Below are 23,412 nucleotides of genomic sequence, written 5' to 3' on the forward strand. Positions count from 1 at the left end.
CCCCTCCCCGCCCTCAAGCACTGTAGTAGGGGTTTTACAGGCCACAAAAGCAAGACCCTTCCCCGTTTCTAGTTCAGAAGGCTGACGTTCCTTTTCTTGTTTGCTCGGGTTTGAGAATTATCTCCCTCTCCCTTGAGCAAGCCTCCACGCCTTGGCGAAGGTGGGACTTGTTGCCTTGGCGATGGCGAAGTTAGAATGAGCGGCTGCTCTTGCAGCCAATAGAAGCCGGAAGAGGGCGGGACCTGCTGGGTCTTGTGTGGCTCCTGCGGGGCTCGGAGGTACGTGGCTCGGCCGTGTGAGGGTTGTTGTGAGGGTTCTGGGGGTCCCAACCCGGCCCAAGATCCCTGGGCGCGGTAGACACTGGGGTTAGGTGTCGGATGAGGGCTCCCAGACTTTGCACTTAAAAGTTCCCATCGGGCCTAAGTGGGGAGGAGCTGCTGGGGCGGGCGGAGGTGGAGATGGCGGAGGGCGGTGGAACGCGCTGTGCGAGGGCCAGAGTCGGGCCTTGTTGGAGGAACTCTAGGCCCGGGGAGGCCGTGTCACCTGGAGGCCCGGACCCCTGGAGCCCCCCTTTGCAGGCTTTACCAGGTGGACGGTGGAGAAGGGGAGACGTGGGGGAGAGGGAAAGCAGCATTCGGTGATGGGGCTCAGGAGGCCCTGGAATCTAGGAGCCCAGCCTCCAACCCCATTCCCACATCCGGGAAAGAGGGCTGAGTCCTAGCTGCTGGCTGTGGTGTGCCTTCCTCTTCCCCGACTCTGTCTCTTTTCCAGGTGTCCCGTTTTACTGGCCCAGCGAGCCTGAGTAAGCATGAAGCTCTTATCTTTCGTGGCGGTAGCCGGGTGTTTGCTGGTACTCCCAGCTCAAGCCAGCAAGGTGAGCACCCTGTGCACGACCGTCCTGTGTACAGGGCTTCCGCAGAGGTAGCTGCTGCTCAGGCCCTGCCCCTCACTTACCTGTCGGCCATGGTTTTGAGGAAGTGTTCCCTCAGACGCAGGGCTGCAGGCCTCCCTAAGGGTAGAGCCAGTGCGGGTGGCGTGGGGAGAGATCTGCAGCCGGGATGGTGCACAGAGCCCGGGTGCTGGATCAGACAGACCCGAGGTAGAATTCCAGCGGGGAAATTCGTGTTGGGGAAGTTGTTCTCCCTACCTTCCTTTGCTCCTGTGTAAAATGGGCGTGGTTATAGTATCTATGGGAGTCTCTGGGTGGCGACAAACAGTTAAGCGCTCAACTACTAGGAAAGGTTAGCTGGCGGTTGGAACCCACCCAGAGGTGCCTCAGAAGACAGGCCTGGAGATCTGCTTCCTAAAGATCACACCTTTGGAGTAGTTCTACTCTGCGCACGTGGGGTCACCAGGAGTCGGAATTGACTCAGTAGCAACTAACAGCAATGTAATTTGTGCTAAGGAAGAATCAGTTTACATAGTAATGTAAAAATGCTTTATAAGTGTAAAGCCCTATACAGATGGGAGTTTCTGTTACAAAAGGGGACCTGCTACACACTGGGACTCCTGAGTTAACTTCCATTCTTTAAGGGTAGGAGACTTAGAGCTGGGTCTGGGTGGGTCCATGGAATTTGAGATTTGAAGGCTTTGAAGTAAGGTTGAGCCTGAGGGTTTGTCTGCATTCCCTTTAGGGAATTCTCGATTGGAATGATGATAATTTGGTGCTGTCTCTGAGCCATTCCAGAGGGAAAGAACTTTCAATGAGGTTACTTGACTAGTCCCACAGAAACACCCACATTTCCTTACTAACCCCTGGCCCTTTCCTTCCCCTAATCCTAACCTAGGAAGTTGGAGAGGGAATGGGGGTGGTGGGCAGAGGTGCACACACAGGTGCGGGACCCAGGATATAGGGTCTCAGGCACCCCACTTAGGGAATGGCTGTTCTGGACAGCTTTGTGTGAGTCTCATTTGCCACTTGGACTGTTTCTGTCTTGAGGGCCCTGTGATGTAACATCTTTCCTACAGAGGTCATTGGGGATGGAGAAAGATCAAAAGCATACATACAGAATGGGGAGCTAAAAGTTGGGAGAGCCTTGTTAGAACTGAACCCTGGGGCCCTGCCTACCTGGTCTGTATTTTCTCTTCCAGAGTTCTGAAGATATTCGGTGCAAATGCATCTGTCCACCATATAGGAACATCAGTGGGAACATTTACAATCAGAATGTGACACAGAAGGACTGGTAAGACATTGTGTGGGCTGCCCCTTGAGTGCTCCACCTAGTTCTGGTTATGAGTGTTTACTAGTGTCCTTGGAAGCCCTGGAGGATAAGCTTGCTTTCCCATTTCCATAGAGAGCCTGAGGAAGGAATATTTTGTCCATAGATACACAGCCAATTGGAAACAGGGCCCAGATGTCTTGAATTCCAGCTAAGGGGTTCCTGTTCAGAAGAGTGGATTTTACTGTTTTGCTTTGAATTTGGGTCTTTACCGATGTGTGCAAAATGGTAATAGAGAAGTTGGGTGAGGTAAGTATTATGGCCATGGACTTTTTCAAAGCCCTATTTCATGTGTTATTTTATGCCAGTCTCTCAACACCCTTGGAAGGTAAATGGGATGGGTATTGGTCCCATTTTATGATTGCAGAGACTGAATCCCAGAGAGAGAATTTAAATTATACTACTGAAGTCTTAGCCTTACTTTAAAACAGGGAGAAATAACTAAGAATTCACTCAGAGAAGGGAGGCCAGGCTTGGGAGGGGGCAGTTTCAACATGTTGTCCTAGAGGAATTGTTTAAGAAACTAGAAAAAGCCTGCAGGGCTTGGGGACACAGGATGGCAAGACCGTGAGGAGGGCAGGCATGCCGTGGGGGATGGGATGAAGGGGAGTAGAGGATCTTGTAGGACTCGATTATGTTGATTGTGGTTTACTGGTATAGATTTGGGGTCAGTGGATGAAAGCTTCAGGCAAATTTAAATGTGAGTGGAGGGAGGATTTGTAATCCAGGCTGTTTGGGACCCTCCTTGGAGGGATCTGAGCATAGATGGGATGACTCCTTGATCAGGTCACAGTAGAAGAGATTAGCATCAGATCGAGGTCTGGGCCAGTGTTTCCTATACTTGGATGTAAATTAGGATCATCAGGTGATCTTTGGGGAAATTCAAGTTCCCAGCACCTCCTGCCCCCGCACTGAAGTCGAGACTCAGTAAATGTGGGATGAGGGGCAGTAACCTTTTCTTGAGTTCCTTAGATGATTATGGTGCCATCAGTCCAGAGCAGCATTTGGGAACTATGAAGCCAGCTGGATCTCTCACTGGAGATGGTGTGAGTGTGACTTTCTGAGAAGCAGTCTGGTTAGGTGCACAGATTCTGGGTCCAGCCTGCCGGGCTTCATATCTAGCTTTGCCACTTGTTTCTGTATGGCAAGTTAGCTGTAGCGCTTCGTGCAATACCTGGTACATGGTAAGTGCTGTTTAAATGTTAGCTGGTAGTAGTAGTATCATGTCTTACCAGAGCCCACATAGTCATTGTCAGACTTGTACCGCAGCCTGGAAACCTTGTACTGTTTGCTCTGCTCTGTCCATCCCGACAGGATTCACAAAGGCTTAAAGACATGACATTCTGGGAGCAGCCCCTCTGACCCCCTTGCATCTTGTGGTTATGGTTCAGATAGCATCAGCAAGTAAATTAATGGATTGTCTTAGCCCCACACCAGATAACAAGGCTACATCCCATGTTTCTTGGGTGGGCACCAGTGGATTTTCGTTGTACTGTCTCTCTCCTAGGCATCCTCATGGCACAGTGGTTAAAGCACTTGGCTGCTAACCAAAAGGTCAGCAGTTCAAATCCACCAGCTGCTTGGCAGGAGAAAGATGTGGCAGTCTGCTTCTGTAAAGATTACATCCTCGGAAACCCTATGGGACAGTTCTACTCTGTTCTTGAGGGTCATTCTGAGTCAAAACTGACTCGACAGCAGTGGGTTTGGTTTTTGGATCTCTCTTCTGGGTGTTGCAGACTGTTAGCCGGCTTGGCTGCTAAACAAAAGAGATTTAAGTCCACCCAGAGGCACCTTGGAAGAAAAGTTTGGCAATCTAATTCCAGAAAATCAGCCGTTGAAAACCTTGTGGAGTTAGTTCTACTCTGACACAAACGGGCTTGCCATGATTTGGAGCTGACTTGATGTCAACTGGTTTACCTTTGTTGTGGGATTATTCTGTGCCTGAAAACCTGAGTTTGGATGGCCATAGAGGAAGGAGTCCTGCCTGGATCTCTCAGGCTGTGCTTTATCTCTTTCTTCCTGTTAGGGTCAGACTTAGGAGACTTCACGATGAACAGTCTTAGATCAAGAACCTCAAGACAGTTCCATTAAGAACGGTGGTAGGTGGAAACTGAGGCTGGGAGGTAAGACGAGGATTCTAGGATCTAGCGACACTGGCCTTGTCTAGGAGTTGTCATGTGCTCGCCTGGAGCCTCGTAGGGGTGGGACCCATTAGGAGTGGGGATGAGGCCTTGACGTGTGCTCTTGGCTCCTTGGTGCCAGGGCCAGAGGAGAGCAGCTTGGTTGTGTCTTCACATCTCTGCTACAGTTTCACTGTGGTGTCTGTTGGTCCACTGCTGAGAGAACACTTGCCCCCTTCCCCTTGGCTGTGCAAAGTTAAGCCAGAACAGTCCAGGCTGCAGTCTTCAGATTGAATGGCCAAGCTATTTATTTATGTTTCTGTGTTGCTGGTATTCTTCCACCTAGTGTTGGAAGCTTATAACCGCATGCCTGTAAAGGGCAGAAACTCCAACAATTTTGCCCCATTGGTGGGTCTGGCAAGTGGTTGTGTTAGACAGAGAATTCCAGGACAGGGAGGAATTTAAAATGTTGGCTAGTTTAGTGGCTTTCAAACTTTTAAAAATAGGTCCTTTCTATAAACAAAATCGTTTTCAGAGATAGAATGTGAAAAACAGCATTAGAGTTGCTGTGGCTGAAGAGAGATGCGCCCCCTCGACTCCTCCCTCACCACCTCCGCCCTCCTGCACAGTAGTTCCTGGGGTACCCAAAAGAGCATAGTTTGAAAGACACCCATCTAGTTTTGCCTCCATTTATAAATGAGGAAACTGAGCCCCAGAGAGGTTAAATAACTTACCTGCAATCATAGAGGAAGTAGAAGAGCAGGGAATTAAACCTAGCTTGTCTCTCTCCTTAGCCTTCTCCGCTTAACGTCTCCTGACCAGTCCGTGGAGTCTGTTGGTATCACTGATCCCCAAAAGGAGACGCTTAGGAGGGCATGAACTTGTTTAGGGCTGCCTGATTCCCAAGGGTGCCCGAGACAGCAGAAACGTTGCAGTTCTATTTTTGCTGTAGTCTCTACTGCTCAGCCTATTCCCCTGAGTAACGGGGTCCCAGTTTGAAGAACCCTGGAATTAGGCCCCTCCCAGCTGCCCCCTGACACCCCACCCCAGCCTTGTGAGAAGTCTGCAGATCCCACTGCAGCACTGGAGTGACCTTCTAAACCCAGGACCCCATGTGCCTCAGGAAAGGGAGGAATCTGGTCCCCAGGAAACTTGTGAAGACTTGCTAGAGAAGGGAAGGTAACGTTCCCTTTGGGCAGGGATGATGACCAAAGACCACATACGAACCTGGCCTTGTCCATCAGTTCCTCCAGAAGGAGGCAGTGTGTGAGGTCTGAAAGGGGTGCATTTAGTGACTTTAGGGGAACACCCTCTCACAACACCACAGGTGGAACGGGGATTGTCAGAGATTTAGATAAACTCATGTATGCCACATTCTGGAGTCTCTGGGTGGTGCAAAGGGTTAATGCACTCAGCTGCTGAGCAAAAGGTTGGAGGTTTGAGTCCACCCAGAGATGCCTTGGAGGAAAGGCCTGGCAATCTACTTCTGAAAAATCAACCATTGACAACCCTATGGGCCATCCCAAATTTATTCCAACACTTGATGTTCACACTGCACACCCTTGATGCCAAAGATGAGCCCGAGTCTAGGAGGACCCTGGGAGACTCAGAAGGACAGGTCTGGTTGTTTTCTGGGGCAGTCTGAGAGAGACCCCAGAGAGCTGTGCTTGGCTTTGTCAGAACTGTACGGGCCTTAAAAGTCATCTGGCCCAACTCCTGCATCTCACAGATGGACACCAGACACGTAGTGGCAGAGCCGGGCAGGGCCAGGCCTGGCTGTCCGTCTCACTGATGCTGGCCACCTTTGTGAACCACCAAGGGATTTTGTTTGATTTTGTCCCGATGGTAAAGATAGAAGTGCATTCTCTAGGGTCTTTGCTTACTTCATATAGTCCATAAACCAGACAAGCTGGAAACACGCTGCTCTGAGGAGACTGGGAATGAAAGGCCTGAGTTAAGAGCTGAGCACAGCCTCAGTGAGGCTGCGAGTCAGATGTGAAGACATTGAGGCCAAGGATCTGGATTTGGGTCCTGGCTCCCACTGCTGTGGAAATGCCACTTTGCTTTCCTGAGCCTCAGTTTCCCCATTTTTAAATGATCTTTAGCCTATCCTACTCAGGAGCGCTGTTAGGTAAAAGTGGGCTTAGAGTAGAGCATGTAATTCATTCGACAGCCACTTGCTGAGTCCTGCTCTGGCAGGCACCGCCAGGCACTGGGATGTGGACGTGACTGAGACGCAGCCCCTGGTCTCAAGGAAGTCAGCATTTACTGGGGAGGCAGAATAAAGAAAGATGTGGTTACAGTACAGTGTGATAGAGATGAGCATAGGGGCTGGCTGTTGAGAGGGGAGGTGAGACTTGGAACTGAATCTTGAGGGCCGAGCAGGATGCAGAGGGGTGAATGGGTGGCCGACAAAGCCACACGTTCCTGGCAGAGGGTGTGGGATGTGTCAAGGCAGAGCATGGCTCAGGGAACATAGCTGGAGGGTGGGGAGTGGGTGAGCAGTGGCAGGAGATGAAGCTGGAGGTAGGCAGGGCTGGAGTGAGCAGGATCGTGTGCCTGGCTGTACTGTTGAGCCCTTCCCCTGGAGACTGTGGAGGTGTTGACACAATCAGAGTTTCTTTTCAGTAAGATGACTTGGCTGCAGTGTGAAGGTAGTGTTGGATCAGGGCCATACTAGAGGTGGGGCGAGCAGTGGGGAGGCTGGGTCAGTTGTCCAAGGGAAAAATGAAGAAGGCCTCAGCTAAGACACAGCAGTGGGAGAGAGAAAACAATGAAGGTGAATTTTAGACATTTTTTTAATTTTATTTTATTTTATTGTACTTCAGGTGAAGGCTTACAGAACAAATAGTTTCTCATGAAACAGTAGTACACATGTTGTTTTATGACATTGGTTAACAACCCCACAACATATTAACCCTCTAACTTCTCAACCTTTTTTTTTTTTTTGGTGAAAATACACATAGCCAAAGATACACCGTTTCAAAAATTTCTACATACACAGTTCAGTGACATTGACTACGCTCTTCCAGTTGTGCTGTTATTCTCACTTAAGATGAAGGCTTACAGAACAAATAGTTTCTCATTTAACAGTTACTACAGATGTTGCCCTATGACAATGGTTAACAATCTCACAACACATCAACAATATCCTTACTCAACCTTGTGTTCCCTATCACCAGCTTCCTTACCCCCTTCTGCCTTCTGGCCCTCGTCACTGGACTCCTGTACCTCGTTAGTCTCATTTGGTTTTACAGGGCTGTCCACTCCCAGGCTGAACAGTGAACCTCGGAGGTAACTTCACCACTGAGCTAAAAGGGTGTCTGGGGGCCATACTCTCGAGGTTTCTCCAGTCTCCTTTAGGCCGGTAAATCTGGTCTTTTTTGTGTGTGTGAGTTAGAATTATGCTCTACATCCTTCTCCAGCTCTGTCCAGAACCCTCTGTTGTGATCCTGGTCAGAGCAGTCAGTGGTGGTAGCCAGGCACCATCTGGCTGTACTGGACTCAGTCCGGTGGAGGCCTTGGTAGCTGTGGACAATTAGTCCTTCGGACTAATCTTTTCCTTGTATCCTGTTCTCTTCATTCTCCCTTGCTCCCGAAGGGATGAGACCAGTGGAGTATCTTAGATGGCTGCTTATAGGCTTTTAAGACCCCAGGCACTACTCACCAAGGTAGAATGGAATTTTAGACATTTTTAAGGAGATAAAATCAATGGCATTTGGTGGATTTGTAAACGAAAAGGCAGTGTCGGAGATGATTTCCAGGTTCTGGACTTGGTCAGCAGAGTGGATGGTGGACAGGTTCTCTGTGATTGGGAACACAGACCAAGGACCTAGTTTGCAGGGCTGGGGAGTTGGGGCAAAGGGTGTGGAGGGGAGGGTGTGGAGAGTTGATGAGTTCGGAGTGTGGAGAGTTTGTGGTCCCTGCGGGACACTCAGATGGTGAATCCAGTAGGTGGTTGCACATGACAGTGGAGGAGAGCGATCCTGACTGGAGATTCTAAGACTCATCAGCTTTTGAGCTGAAACCTTTGGAATAGATGAGCCCACCCAGGGAAAGCAGAGCGTCAGCCAAGAAGGCAGAGGGCAGAGCTGTGGGGAGTGTTGACATCTGTGGTACCAGCATCATGGGTACGGTTTGGAGAGTTGGTTCTGATGGGCAGAGGGCCAGGGCTGTGAAGCTGTGGGTTGAGGAAGGGGGTCCTGCCAGCTGAGGCCCTCTCAGGGAGTACCCTTCACCTATGCCCAGCCCTACCTCTCACCTCCCCAGGCCTCTAGCTTCCCTGGCCTTGAGGTTTTAAGACCTTCTGATGGTCCCCATGGCCCTGTCTGTCTCTTGTTGCAGCAACTGCCTGCACGTGGTGGATCCCATGCCGGTGCCTGGCCACGATGCGGAGGCCTACTGCCTGCTGTGCGAGTGCAAGTATGAGGAGCGCAGCACCACCACCATCAAGGTAATGCTCCCCGCCCGCCCCCATCACAGCCTCTGTCCTCCCTGGTCCCTGGAGAGTCTGCACCCACAGTCCTTTGCTTTATTCTGGAGCATTCTGGGTGGCTATGGGGCTGGCTTCTAGGTTGGCTTAGCGGCTGGCACAGGGACCCTCTTCCCACTTTCTTGGACCCACCTGTCTTCTCTGACATCTTTCCAGTGGCTCTTATTTCAGGGAGAGACGAGAGCCCCGGGAGAGATGGCTGAGACTCCCTTTCTTCCTCCCATTTCTTTCCAGTTTTTTCCCTTCCTCTCTCTTCTTCCGTTCATTCAGCAAATATCTTTTGGGTAGTATGTTCTGGGCGCTGTGCACGATGCTGGGGAGTGGAGACGTGAGCAAGACAGACACAGTGCCTGCCCTCCTACAACTCACAGTCTATGCTTCTGAAGTGACGTTGAACTCTGGAAAGGCTTCAGAGACCTGTGGACTAGGGCAGGTGCCTGGTGCCGGGGCCTGGGCATGAGGGCATCAGAATGCTTCCTTTTGTTTGTCCCTTGAACCTTGTTCTTGTAGATCATTTGTTTGAATTCAAGAGAGAAGTGACAGGCATGGCCCACCACCAGTAGGGGATGAGCAAGGATGCCACAGGTCCTTGTCCATTCCTCGGCCACCAGGCAGGACTTGACCCCATCTTGTCAAGGGCCATCAAGCCACTCCAGCGGAGACTAGTTCCCCCTCAGATATCCTAATCCAGGTTGAAACCATCCTGAGTCAGGCATTGCTTACTGATACCTAACGTAAGCCTTTCATGTTCCAGTTTTTAAGCTTAGTTCTGCTTTTCCTCAGAAGAGTCTAGAAGAAGAGTCCAGAAATAGTATCAGAAAATAGTTCTCATCAATTTAAAGACACACAGTCCTCCAGCAGGTTTCTCCTTTTGAGACTCACTTGGAGAGAAGATCATCTTCTCTGCTTTCCCCGCCGTCTGGACCGGGGAGCCAACAATTTCTTCCCTGCCCCACAGCTTCTCTGTGTTCTTACCTTTCAGAGAAAACAGCTGCCTGCCCCCCACCTCCCTTAGTCATCACCCTGTCGAGCTGTGCAGACTGAACGAACCCCTTTCATCCTCCCAGCCGAGTCAGCCCCTTTGTAAGCCATCTCTCTCCTCTGAACTTGCTCCAGCGGGCTCCACCCACTGGGGACCAGATGCCTGAGACCTTCAATTCTGAGCCAGGTATCGCCTCTCCATGGTTAGCAGAGAAGGGACTTCCCAGTATGGGGACCTTGTCAGACACAGCTCCCTAAGCCCCCAAATTTCCCTCCAGTCCTTCTACCTAGGAGGACTCCCTCCCCCTGGAAACTTCGGCCTAAAGACCCAGCCTCCTTCCCCGTTCCTGGGGTGCAGGCCAAAGGCCTGGGTTATTCACCCTGTTTAAGAGGTGTAAACACGAATGCCCCAATCAGGCAGGAAGTTGGTGCAGTAGAATTTGGCTGTTGACTGAGCTGGGCGCACAAAAGTCCCGAGGTCCCTTGTCTGTTCACTGCTCTTCACCATCCATCTAGGGCCAAGCCTGGGATCAGAAGGCAGTGATAGCCAGGCATTGTGGAAGTAGAAAAAACATTTGAGATGGAGTCAGCAAATCTGGCTTCATGTTACATCTCTACCATTTACTGGCCTTGGATCTTGGGTGAATTACTTAGCCTCAAGGTTCTCAATCAGGCACACACTGCTCCCTGCCCTCCCCTCAGCGGGGCATTTTAGAGATAAATGAGAGTGCTTTTGTCATTTTAATAACTAGAGTGTGTGACTGGCACCATTACGGGGACTGTGGATGCTAAAGGTCTTAGAGGGTTTTGCTTTACACGCCGAGAGCACCTGCATTGGGAAACACTAAATTAACCTCATCGAATCTGTCTTTTCTGTAAAACAAAGACTCATCCGCCTTGTGAGGCTCTCCATGTTTGTAAGAGATGGGTGGTGATGTTGATCTACTGCTGGCTTTTGCCTCCCTTCAGGATGACTGATCGCAGAGGGTTGTCTGTGTTTTTGAGTTGGCCCGTCCATTCGTCCAGACCTTCGTGCTGTCTGTCCCCTCTATGGTGCCCAGGCCAGCATGCCCTGCCACAGTGGGGGCCACCGCCTCATCCCTCCTCACTCGGCAATGAGTGAGCCCAGGTTACCTGCTCTCAGCCTCTGCCTCCAGGCCTCTCTGCTTGTTGGTTCTTCCTTGTTCTTACTCAGTACCTGGTTCCTTTCCATCTTCATTGTAGACTCTTGTCTAGTCAGCTAGGCCCTGCTTGTCCCACCCAAGCTGGGCAGTCTGGCACCCTCTTGGGGTGTCAGGATCCATACTTCTTCTTTATCATCTGCTGTGTTTATGCCTGCCATCGAGCTAATTGTTCTTGCAGGATTCCCTCAGTTTAGGACAAAGCTAGCCAGTCTGATCGGCCCATCCCTTTCCCTTGCCTGGAATCGTTCCTGTCCCTCTTTCCTGCCAAGCCCTAGTAGTCCCACGTCCTCCCTCACTGCAGCGCTTGGGGCACCCGCCTCCAGCTGAGCAGCGATGGCACAAGAGTGGAGATGGATTTGCCACGGCTGGTTCCCAGGACAGGCTGCTCTCGTCCTCAGGTGATCATCGTCATCTACCTGTCGGTGGTGGGCGCCCTCTTGCTCTACATGGCCTTCCTGATGCTGGTGGACCCTCTGATTCGAAAGCCGGATGCGTACACTGAACAGCTGCACAACGAGGAGGAGAATGAGGTGAGCAGGCTCCGGGTGCTGGGGCCCTGCCGACACCTCTGCCCACAGACAGGGTCCTGGGCATGCGAGTCCCTGGAGCAGAACCCAGGATGGCACCACTGGGGAGAGCGGGGATCAGTGCCCCACCTCACTCTCTCCCCCTGTGCCCAGGTTTGCTCTTTTCCTGTTCAGTGTCCTCCACGGCCCCCAGACTTGGCTCTCTCCTCTGTAGGGAACGGCCCTTTGCGCTTGCTGGTGAAACGGGAGATGGCCCTGAATTTTTCCTGCTTGGTGTCAGGCAGCCTCAGTGCACAAGCATGGGGAGCCACGTCTTCCTGTCTGCTGCATCTCTAAGCAGAGGGAAAGAGCACCAGCAGGGCCCAGCCACACGCAGACATGAAGCATCCTGGGTGCTCAGTCATGGTGACAGGGTGGTGCCGGGCCCAGAGGTGGCAGCTGTATTCTTATGTTCAGTGATTTCACAAACAGCTGCTGAGTGCCTGCTCAGTCAGAGCACAGCCCCTGGGCCATGAGGGAGAGGTAGGATATCATGAGCCAGAAAGGAGGAGGGCAGGTAGAGGTCCCAGGGTGGGAGGTCACTGTGTGTTGTGCTGGAGGAATGTTGAGCAGTTCAAGGAGAGGGTGGCATGTAGGAATAGTGCTACGCAGAGCTGGCCAGTAGGCTTCAGCCACATTGTTAAAGGCCTCAAATAAGGCGTTCCAGCTTTGTTTGATAGGGAAGATGGGGAACCACGGATGCCAACAGCCTGTGGAGTTTGTCAGGCTCGTGTGGTCATGAGGAGCTGGAGGGGCTTGGACCCAGGCCCAGCACAGTTAACAGTTGCTCTCACCCTCTTCCCATCTATGCCTGGACTAAAGTGTCCGGATGCCCTGGAGGGATAGCCCAGGATGGGACAGAGGAGGACTCAAGGGGAACAACTCTGCGTGGGAGCAAGAAGTGCTGCCTGAGCTCAGGCAGCATTGTACCGAGGTGGCACGCTTCCCCAGGTGATCTAGGGGAATGCCCTTGTTGGAGGGATGGCGTCACAACTCTGTGTGCCTCTAGCTCTCCCTGGACACACACAGCAGCCAGCTCTGCAGATGAGACACTGATAACCAGGAGAGGCTGCCAACGGGGGAGGCTGCCTCAAAGACAGTGGTTGCTGAGGCCAGGCAGGGAGTGCATCTGTTAGCTCTGTGGCTGGAGCCTCGCTGCTGGTAAGACACTCCTAAGTACTTAGTGATGGAGTAAGCGGGCTGATGCATATGCAGATGAGCATTGAGTGGGGAAGGGTCTCAGCCATGGCCTGAGAGAGTGAGTGGAAGGAACTGGGGAATGTTTAGCTTGAAGGAAAAAAAGTCAAGGAGCTGCGTCCTAGCTGCCTTCTGATATTGTAGGAGAGGGCTTAGCCCCACTCTGGGTAAAGCTGGGGATGGAAGGACCCAAAGTTAGGAGTTCAGAGGGAGATTTAACACAGCGTAAGAAGGAGCTTTTTTGCAGACAAAGCAGTCTAACAATGGAGTGGGTGGGCTCCCTTGTCAGGTAGTGAGTTCTGTGTCGCTGGAGGTAAGCAGGTATAGACTAAACTGCCATTTGGCAGTCAGAGTTTAGAGCATTTTCAAGCCCTGGAAAGAGGTGTGAAGCTGCCCGAGCGATGTGGGTCTGGGCCAGCACAAGCAGGAGGATGAGGACAGGTCACGGAGGGGGCCTGGCCGCTCCCCCCAGGCCCTTTGCTTTGCCCAGATGCATGCCTGGACCTTTCCCGGGCTGCCCCCAGCCTCCTGCTGACATGATTTTGGCCAAAGGTAGAGCAGAGAGGATGAGCCTCGCCCCACTGGGGCTGGGGCCTGGGAGGTGGTGGCGCTGGCAGTTGGGTGGTCTGTGTTCAAGAGGAAACCTTGAGTACCTACCCGGTTATTAATGTACAGTAATAGCAGCTCTGATAGGGGAGGAGCATCACTAATAAACACTCAGCGATTAGGGGTAAGGTGGTAATTGCAGGCCTGGCTGGAGGAGTAATTGAGAGATGCAGTGTGGTGATTACACAGCCCCGTGCCATTTCCCTGGAATGCATGGCTCTCGGGCATGGCCTTGTGTCTCCTGCCGTCCTAGCGACAGAGCCAGAGGGGAGAGGGCAGCGTGCCGTCTTTGGCTCGGAGCCCAGGCCTCTTCCCCCCAGGAGGCCTGGGGGTCCCCCCTTTCCTCTTAAGACGTGGCTGCCTGTCTGTGTGAAGGTGGCCTGGGGAGGAGGGATTCGATTTGGTCCATCGGCTCCAGGGGTCAGAACCTGCATCAGAGGCTAGACATTTCCTGGGTGCAGATTTTCAGGCTACATGCTGGAGAGGAGATTCCTGCCCCGGGAGGAGGGAGGTGGGGTGGATAGCACCACCTGGGCCCCAGGTTCTAGAAAGTAATACAAAGTTGTATTCAATGTGTTCCATACCCTGCAGCCAGCTCTGGCTGCTCAGACAGAAATGCTGGGGTGGGGTAGGGTGGATGTCAGTGGGTGTCCTTAGGGCGGTGAAGTAACTGCTTCCAGGGTATGATGCAGCCTGCCTGGCCCCTTAACTGAGATGGCCCGCTGGTCCCATTATTTGGCATCCCCCCTGCATCCTCTCACCCAGTGTGACTGTCTGGGTCCCTGGCTTAGGTGCTCCTAAATCAGCTTGCTCCTGGTGCAGCTGCTTGGTTTCTCCCCTGTCCACGCGGCTCCTCCCCCAGCTGTATGCAGAAGTCCTGCGGGAGGGGGTGCTGTGTTGAGATTTACACGGGCCGTATAGGGTCACTATGAGTCAAAATCGACTCGATGGCGGGTTTTGGTATCTCTGCTCTCAGATTTTTAAGCCCCTAAACGGAGACAAGACCTGGGAAATGAGCAGGGACTAGTAAGACCAGGTTTTACGAGGGAGGCAGTCAGGTGAGAGGCTGAGTGCTTTGGGAGGCTCCTCTTTAACAGAAAAGGTTTGGGGGCAGTTGCCCTTCCCTTTGGATTAGTCTGAGAAGGAAGACTTCCTGGTCGAGGAGGATGTTCAGAGCCTGCTCAGGATGGGTGGGAGAGCGATGAGTGAGCAGAGGGTGGACAGTGCATGGGGCTGAATAGAGCCCAAGGATCTTGTCTTTACAATCAGGGACCCCATACCCCCCGTCCTGGATGGTAAGGGCTAATCTACTAACCTACCCCCTCTGGGTGCAGATGGGGAAGGGGGCGTGTGGGGAGTATGGGGCTGAGGGTGGGGAGAGGAGGTCCCAAGGCCACCAGCCAGCAGCCACAGAGCCAGGCTTGTTGCTGTGTCTCGGAATTTGTTAATAGTCTGGAGAGTATTTACCTTAGCAAAGAAACGAGGATGAGGCCTCCCCTGTGGTGGGAGGAATCCAGTGTCATCCCAAAAAGAGTCAGGAACATGCCCTTTCAGGGGTCCTTGGAAGGTTTGCTAGGCCTGTGTGACTGACTCTGTGGTCTTGAAGGAAAGTTCTCTAGACTCCAGGCTTCCAGCCCCCACCTGCCAGGAGGCTGGGACCCCATGCGAGGTGGGATCTGGAAGAGGATCATTTTCCAGGATTGGGGGCCCCTTGGCTTCTTCCCCCCCCGTTCCTGCAGCCAGGAGCTCTCCGGCCCTGGGACTACAGGGCTGGAAGAGGAAGGGGCGGCCTTCCCCATAGCCGCAGAGTCCGCGGAGGAAGATGAAAGCCTGTCATGCTCCCTTTGAAAGTGCTGGCAGAGCCTCAGTGGCCCCTGATTGCTGTGCGCTGCCTCCCCTGGGATTCCAGCGGCATTAGGCCTAATCCCTGGGCTCAGACGCCCTTTGAAAGGAGGAAGCAAGCATGTTTGCCGGGACAGAAACGGCAAACAGGGCTTTTTTAGATGTAGAGGTTTGGCCTTCTTTGAAGAGAGAGAAATAAGGGTTTCTGTGAGGCTCTGGAAGTCTCTGTTACCCCTAGTCCGGGCCCCCTGAGCTCTGAAGGGGTCCCCGAAGTTCTGACCCTGCTGCGGCTGTGGGTGGACCTCTGGGTTCCTCATGTGAGGGGTGTGGAGGGGAATCAAGGAGAGATGGTGATGGTGATGGTGATGGGAGCATGCAGCTGGGGGCTGGGGAGAAGACTCAGGCCACCAAAAAACGGTCTCCTCTCCCCTCTGAGGGTGGCTGGGCCACGCTGCGTGCTGAGGACCCCGGCCCTGGGGAACTGACAGAGGAAGCTGGAAAGGCCACACTCTGATGAGGGCATGCAGATGGCCTTGTCTCCCCTGAGGGCAGGACAGTCCTCTGGGCATCTGGAGCTTCCACCAGGTGCATCGTGGGAGTAAGAGCATGGCTTTGGAAGCAGATAGTCCTGTGGGGTCCCAGTGCTGCACGTCTATCCCTGATACCTGTGTAACCTCTTGGTTCAGTTTTCTAAATCTGAAGCAGATGTACTAGTTCCCACCTCAGCATGTTGTTCTCATGTGCCATTGAGTCATTTCCAAGTCCTAGTGACCCTATAGGACAGAGTAGGACTGCTCCATACAGTTTCCTAGGCTGTAATCTTTACGGGAGCAGACTGCCAGGTCTTTTCTTCTCTGGTGTGGCTGGTGGGTTCAAACCACTGACTTTTGGTTAGCAGCCAAGCGCTTATCCATTGTGCCACCAGGGCTCCTTTACCTCAACATACTTGTCAATATGTGTGTGAAAGTTTTATCTGTCTTTGTTGTCTTTAAGAATGAGATGTTTTAATCAGGCCTTAGCGAAGAAGTGGCATTACCGTTGTTGGAGGGCAGGCCGAGGGGGCAGCGTGAACCAAGGCCTGGCAGTGAGGTGGTCCCTGCAGGTGCAGAAAGGACAGGTGGACCAGTGTGGCTGGAGGAGGGGGGTGGGGGCAGGAGGAGGTGGGCTGGGAGTACATGTTCCAGCCAGCTCAAAAGGCCACGCTAGGGAGTATTTTATTTGTAAGGAGCTGGGTCACCAGCCAAGGCGTTTGGGCAGGGGAATGGCATCATTGGACCTGCCGTGGGAAGATGATGCGGCAACATGCAGGTGTCGGGGAGAGCCTTGCAGCTGAGAGGCAGTAGGACCTGGCTACAGCAGGCAGGGTTTGGGTTCAGTGTGAGGGTGTTCCCTTGGAAAACTGCGGGAAGCTGAGTGGTCACCTTTCTAAAGGGCTTTGCACTCGGGCCATTCCGAGCTGTGTGACGGGGTGAGGTCCTGCTTCCAGTCCCAGGATTGGGGAGCAGGGGAAGGGGCAGCCAGGAAGCGGGAGCTGCCTGAAGTGGGGAGTCTCCCGCATCTGCTCATCCTTAGAGAGACTGAGTCAAGGTTCAGTGCAGTGCTTATTCAGACCCAGTGCTTCAGGGGTACGCTTTACAGGGATGGTTTGAGGGGGCTCAGGGGAGTTTATCCACTCAGGCTTGTGCACGTGAATATCTGGGCTTTCCCAGGCCTGGACAGGAGCGCCTCGCCTGGAGCTCCTGACTCCTGCTGCTTCACAGGTGCTTTGTCTTGCTCTAACCTTGGGGAAAGAACCAGCCTGCTTCTTTGGTTTTGCATGTTGGCTCCATCTTAGGAGAAACAAGCCAAAGAAAGACCCAGCTGAGTCCTGGGATAAGACATACGCAGACATTGGCACAAATCCTGACTCAGCCACTTAACAGCCGTGCAACCTAGGGCAAAGAGAGAATTCCTCATTTGGAGACTCAGTTTCCTCAATTACAAAATGGGAATACTGTTACCCATGTGCCAGTGTTGTGACCTGGGGACTGATCCATGTGAAGTGCCTCGCAGAGTGCCTGGTACATAGTGACAGTTGTCAGTCATGCTAGTCTGGTCCTACTGGGGACCTCCGGGGAACCCATAGACACCCAAGCTCTTGCCCCCTGTCATTCCGCTTCCCGGAGTTGCCCAGAGCCCCAGCCCCAGAGGAGAAGGGTTAGGAATGGTGGTATTTCTCCTGCCTCCGCCTGCCATCCTTGCTGCAGAGCAGGCAAGTAGCAGGCCCCACTCTGGGCCGTCTCTGGAACAGATGTGGAGTCTTTAATACCTCTAATCAGACTATTAGCGATGGGAACACAGAGCCTCTCAGCAGCAGCTTTCCCCCACTTAGGAGCTGTTTGTTAAGACTTTACATGAAGGGAAAACAAATGGTACTGCGGTAATGCGGTGAATTGCAGCATGTTCCCTTAATGCTCTGCTCTTGGCTTCCGTCTGGCTTCCCCTCCTCAAGACGCTCTCCCTGAGATGCTGCACAGGGAAAGGAGAAGCAGGGTGGAAGCTTCCCACCCCCACGCCTGCCTCACAGTCCCCAGCCCGGTCCTCTGGGGTCACACCAGGCCGCCCTCCCTGAGGCCCTGTCATGAGGACACCGCTTCCCGGAAGGGAGGAGAGAAGCCCCTCTGGCCCCCAGAACCAGCCTGGCTAAGTCCTAGTGGGCCAGCAACTTCCCAAGTGGGTCTTGGGAAGCAGAGGCTGAGCTGGGTGGATGCTTGTCCTGGGCACTTGGTTGCCTTAGCTCCGAAGGGTTGGAAGGAATGGAACTGAAAGATGGTGCAACAGCCGGAGTAATTTTTCAAAGGCTGCTTCTCCCAGCAGCAAGCTTCGCCTGCCCAGCAGGTCCCAGAGCTGGGGTCTGATAGTAATAATTGCTGTGTTAATGGGTACTTGCTATCTGTCAGGTCTGGCTAAGGCTTTACGCTCATTGTCTCATTAAAAAACAGCTCTTCTGGTCCTGTGGGTGAGGAAATCGGCTCAGGGAAGGAAGTAACTTGCCCACGGTCACAGCCGATAGGTGTGAGAGCCAGGATTCAAGCCCGGGTTGTTGGTAACAAACAGGCCGTGAGAAGAAAGGCCGCCTTGCTCTGGGGAGAGCAGTGTGCCAGAGGCCCTGGTTTTATACCAGTCTTTTCATCCTGCCAGGGTTGGCGTCTCTGAAAGGAGCCAGAGCTGGGTCAGAAGGTGCAGCAGGAAGAGTTTAGCTGGGGGTCCTCTGGGAGCAGCAGGGCCTGAGCTAGGTGCTGTCAGTACAGGTGAACAGGTGCTGAAGCAGATGACTCTTTGGCTCTGTTGGGCCAGGACACAGGCCTTGTCCTTCAGCCTCAGCCCAGAACTCCCGCGTCTGGGAGGAGCGACAGCACCAGCTCCAGGCTTGCCCCGCAGGGACGTTCCCTTCTGCCGCCCCACACCCTCTGACAGGCTCAGGGAAGAAGAGGAAGAAACGCACCTGCCCCCAGGAGAGAAGGAAACTAGGTGTTTCTTGAGCTCCTACTTTTGGCAGCCAGTATGCTAAGTACTTTCCAAATATTATTTGATCTTACCTTGCCATACCTGGTTACATACAGATCATTAAACCAGTGTTTTTCAAACTGTGGCTCACCACCCGTTATGAAACCAGTTTAGTGAGTACTGACCAGTATTTTTAAACAACGAATTACAGCAGAGCAGAAAATACCAGAACGCATTGTACCAAAATAGGCGAGGTAGTACTTTGTGAGACTTGTTTTTACTGTGTGTGTGAATGTACTAGGTTGATACTTAAAATGTGATTTTTCCTGACAGTATAAGGATCCCTGGTGGTGCAGTGGTTAAAGCACTCAGCTGCGCTGTAGGAGAAAGATAACGGCAGTCTGCTTCCAGAAAGATTACGGCCTTAGAAACCCTATGGGGCAGTTCTGCTCTGCCTTATAGGGTCACTAAGAGTTGCAATTAGACTTGGCAGCAGTGGGTTTTTTGGGTACTGATGGTACAAGGAGCCGTGGTGGTGCAGTGGTTAAGTGCTCGACTGCTAACCAAAAAGTCAGTGATTCGAACCCCCGGGCCGCTCCTCAGGAGAAAAATGTGGCAGTCTACTTCTGTGAAGATTGCAGCCTTGGAAATGCTATGGGCAGTTCTTTTCTGTTCTGTAGGGTCACTCTGAGTCAGAATCGACTCATTGGCAACTGGTTACTGACAGTATACTCCAAAAAGTCTGAAAGTCTGGATTAAGTTGAAGCTTGTAGAAATAATTGACCAGGGCCACGCAGCGGCTAAGTGGCTCAGGCCCTCCCTGCTTCCTCCCTACTGTGGGCCTGTGGGTGCAGGGTATGGGGTCATCCTGTGAGGTAGGCCCAGAAGAGTCTGAGGTCGGGACGGGCCGTGGCTCCCAGCGGCCCAGCATAGAACCCCGGAGTCCTGACCTGGCTCAGTGCACCCCCTGCCTGAGGCTGCCGCACCTGCCTCTGAGGTGTTGACAGGATTCTCATGTAGTCTGGCAGAGGGAGCCCCCCTCAGGGCTCTGGACAGAGGGCTCTCAGAGGGCAGTGGCCGTCTCTAACTCACCTTGGGCAGTGCTCACAAGACAGATGACCGAGAGCTCTGCGACAGTGCTGATCAGCTACCCCCCAGCCTCACTTCTAGCCAGCTCACCTCTCTGTAGCTACCAGCTCGTTCTCGGCCTGCCCTACCCTCTCCTTGCCACCCCCCTTCTCCCAGCCTGGCAGCTGCATGGCGACAGAAGCCGTGCCAGCTCAGGGCATTAGAAGCAAAGTTGCATTTACTGGGCGGCTCTGAGCTTAGAGAGGTGTGCTAATCCCTTAAGAGGTGTGTGGCAGGAGATGAGAGGCAGGGAGAGCCAGGGAGGAAATCCCCATGGGGGTGTGGGCCTGGCCCTCGGCTCTAATTCCCCCAAAGATCATGTTGGGGTCCTGCAGGAAATGCATGGGCTCCGGAGCTTCAGAGGCAGAGAAGTAGTAATTAGGGGAGGATGCTGCTTTTGACAACAGAAGCAGTTCTGAGAGCAAAGGGGAAGGGAGATTGGGGATCGGTGGGAGGCAGATAGGGAAGGAGCTGAGCTACCTGGAGTTGTCAAAGGAGGGAGTGGGCCAGAGCAGGCTCTGGAAGGGGAATGCTGGAGCTCTAAGTTTTAGTCTCTGCCAGGCCCCGGTGACTGATGCCACACCCCCTGTCTCCCAGGGAAGGTGAGCTTGGTGTCCCACCCGTCAGAGCAGAGCCTATGGGTTTTCATCTGTGCAGACTCCTCAGTAGGCCCCAGCCCCCCATGGGAACAGGCATGTTGCCGTCTCCGGGCAGCCGGCCCCTAACCCCTGGGTGTCCCTGCCGTCCCGTGGGCGGTGGGTGTCCCTGCCGTCCCGTGGGTGTCCCTGCCATCCCGTGGGCAGTGGCGGGTAGGGCCGGGGCATTCCCCAGCCTGCTACCGCCACAGGGGCACACTGGTACATTTCCTCACACAACGCACATCATTGAGGCCTCTGCATTGAGTGAGGTCTCGAGGCCAACACCTAACATTCCTCTTGAGAGCTAGGAGCAGGCACACTGTCAGGATCCGAGGGTGGAAGGGCTGGGTCCTCCAGGAGCCCACCCCCTGGGTGAGGCCATGCTTGGACTTGCTCACAGGGCGTTCTTTCCACGTCAGGTTTTCAAGGCCCAAGACCCCTCTGGCTCCAGTGCCCAACCCCTTCTTTTTCTTTCCACTGTAGGATGCCCGCTCTATGGCAGCCGCTGCTGCCTCCCTGGGGGGACCCCGAGCAAACACAGTCCTGGAACGCGTGGAAGGCGCTCAGCAGCGGTGGAAGCTGCAGGTGCAGGAGCAGCGGAAGACAGTCTTTGATCGGCACAAGATGCTCAGCTAGGTGGCCTGGCGCAGTCGGGGCAAGGACCAGCAGCCATGGACACCAGCTTCTAGCTCTGGACGGAGCCAGAGGCTGCATCTCCCCTCTCTCAGTGCCGCTCTTTCCCGGGTCTCCCCCTTAAACGCCCACGGCATTTTTCTTTCTCCTCCCTCTGGTTAGAAACGTGTATGCAGCTGATCAAATTAGGGAAGAGGGATGCGGTCTGTAATCCGTAGTGTGCCTCCTCAGGCCTTTGGGGTTGAGGGGCCAGAAGGGGATAGAGATATTCAGATGGGTCAGCATTGGATGGTGTCAGTCTTTCCTTCCTCCACCCCTGCTACCCTTCCAGCTCCAGATCTTGGGGATTTGGTTACCTTTTGAAAGATGGAGCTGAGTCATCAAGAACTCGGCGTTTGGGAGGAAAGCATGGCCCAGCGTTCGGCATGTCCTTTCTGCTGAGGTTCCTGTTACCACCTTCCTCCCAAGCCCCAGGGTTCTGGCCCTCAGGGATGACTCTGATGGGAAAGTCGGTTCTCCTGTGCCCTGGAGGGCATCCTACCTTCCTCCTACCAGACATTCTTCCCTAGTGCGTGGCAGTGCCCGTGCATTCTTGTTCATTCTGCTGCCTGTCCCCTCCCACTTCAGCAGGCCTGGGCAGTCCCCCACCTCCCCCCACTGCCGGCAGTTGCTGAGCCAGAAGGTTGGACCATGTGACACCAGTGAAGCTGAGCACCGTAGCATCTGTCCTTGGATCGTCACTTGTCCCTGAATTTCACCGTACCAGTGCATGGAGAGAAATGTCTGTCTGTCTGCCCATCGTTTTAGTTGTCTGTAAATCCAGGAAGCCATTATTAAATTGTCTTACTTCTCTCGCTTTCTGGACTTCAGGGGATTTAGGGAACTAAGAGTGTTGCACAGTTACCTGATAAGTGCTGTGTCCCAGCAGGGGACAGAGAGCATGGTGCTTGGAAGTCCAGGCAGAGAGGCAGAGCCCATAGTAGTATCCAGGTGAGGCCCAGGGCTCGCCGGGGTCACACTGACCTGGTGGGAAGAGAGACTGGCAGGCCGGGACTGCTGCCTCTCACGAAGAACAGAGTGAACTGGCCCTCAGGAGTTACCCTGCGATCTGTGTTTTGTCTTTGTGGGAGATTCCCCTGAACTTCTGAACAGTCCTGATAACTGTCCTCATGCCCATAACTGTCACAAAATGAGAGGAGCTGAGGTGGGGGCAGCCAGGAAAACAGCTACCATAGAAGCAAGGCAGAAACAAGGCACCTAGTGGGGCCTTGGCCTATCTGGTCTGATGGAAGTTTCTGCCCTCAAGGGTTGTCTAAATAAACATGTATTGAGAACCTCTGTGTGGAGCCCCATGCTGAGTTCTGGGTGAGGGGTGGGGGCAGGAGAACAGTGTTAGATGGGGCATTTCAATTTGCAAAGACTTGCAAAGGTTGGAGCCAATGGGTGACATCCAGATGGAGACCGCAGGAGGAGTAGAGACTAGAGCCAGCATTGGGAAGAATAAGGGACACAGCTGGGGCGCGGGGGGTACGTTGGGTGTGGATCCTGAGCAGGTGTACTTACGTGGGCTGGAGTTTACTGAGTTTCATGGGAAATGGGGGTGTCACAAATGCAAGGCTGGGACAGAGGAACCAGTATACTGGTTACATTCTTCCCTGCTCATTGGCTTGACAAACAGACCTACTGGGGCCAAGCACTACTCTGGAAGCTGCCAGTTACCATCAAGTTGATCTGACTCATGGCAGTCCCACATGTGTCACAGTAGAACTGTGCTTGACAGGATGTTCAATGACTGATTTTCAGAAGCACATTGCCAGGCCTTTCTTCCCAGGGGCATCTGGGTGGACCCCCAACCGCAATCCTTCCAGTTAGCAGCCAAGCAAGGTGAACATTCGCAACACCCAGGGACTCCTTGGAAGCTACAGTGGGCCATATTATTCTTTCAAGGTAAGATGCTCATTTCAAGAGGTAGAAGAAAGCCTCTTTCAAAGGGACAGATGGTCATATTCACTTCTCAGAAATTCCCAGTCCAGGAATTGGGGTCTGACATTGCCACATCTCCCCTCGAAAGCCACACTGCCTGGGGAAAACTTGACTACTGTGTTTCTGAGTCTTGCTTAAGTCCTACAAATGATCCAACCAGCCTTTGGTAGTTTAGGGATTTGGTCTGAAGCAAGCAGTTGTTGCTGAGTCTAAGCCCAGATATAAAAAAGCCCAGTATTTGAAAATAATATAATGTATTATGAATGACTTCACTTTACATATGGATTCACTTAGTAACCAAATATCTAAGCATGCTTCAACTTCACACACACACAAA

General features: G+C 53.1%; 1 protein-coding gene across 1 annotated transcript; it reads left to right on the forward strand.

Moving 5' to 3' along the window:
* The first annotated feature begins 245 nt into the window (after positions 1 to 245).
* On the forward strand, positions 246 to 21,099 carry TMEM9 (transmembrane protein 9). Its single transcript, XM_004375308.2, has 6 exons — positions 246 to 278; positions 772 to 874; positions 2,092 to 2,183; positions 8,684 to 8,792; positions 11,395 to 11,526; positions 20,943 to 21,099. The coding sequence occupies exons 2-6, from the start codon at positions 809 to 811 to the stop codon at positions 21,093 to 21,095; spliced, it is 552 nt and encodes a 183-aa protein (XP_004375365.1). The 5' UTR covers positions 246 to 278; positions 772 to 808; the 3' UTR covers positions 21,096 to 21,099.
* Positions 21,100 to 23,412: the final 2,313 nt, after the last annotated feature.

The sequence above is a fragment of the Trichechus manatus genome, unplaced genomic scaffold, assembly GCF_000243295.1.
Source record: "Trichechus manatus latirostris isolate Lorelei unplaced genomic scaffold, TriManLat1.0 scaffold00035, whole genome shotgun sequence".
Lineage (NCBI taxonomy): Eukaryota > Metazoa > Chordata > Mammalia > Sirenia > Trichechidae > Trichechus > Trichechus manatus.

Coding starts and splice junctions, on each gene's coding strand:
- TMEM9 (XM_004375308.2), top strand. CDS start 809: ATGAAGCTCTTATCTTTCGTGGCGGTAGCCGGGTGTTTGCTGGTACTC. Junction 8,793..11,394: donor GCAGCACCACCACCATCAAG/GTAATGCTCCCC, acceptor TCTCGTCCTCAG/GTGATCATCGTCATCTACCT. Junction 11,527..20,942: donor ACAACGAGGAGGAGAATGAG/GTGAGCAGGCTC, acceptor TTTCCACTGTAG/GATGCCCGCTCTATGGCAGC.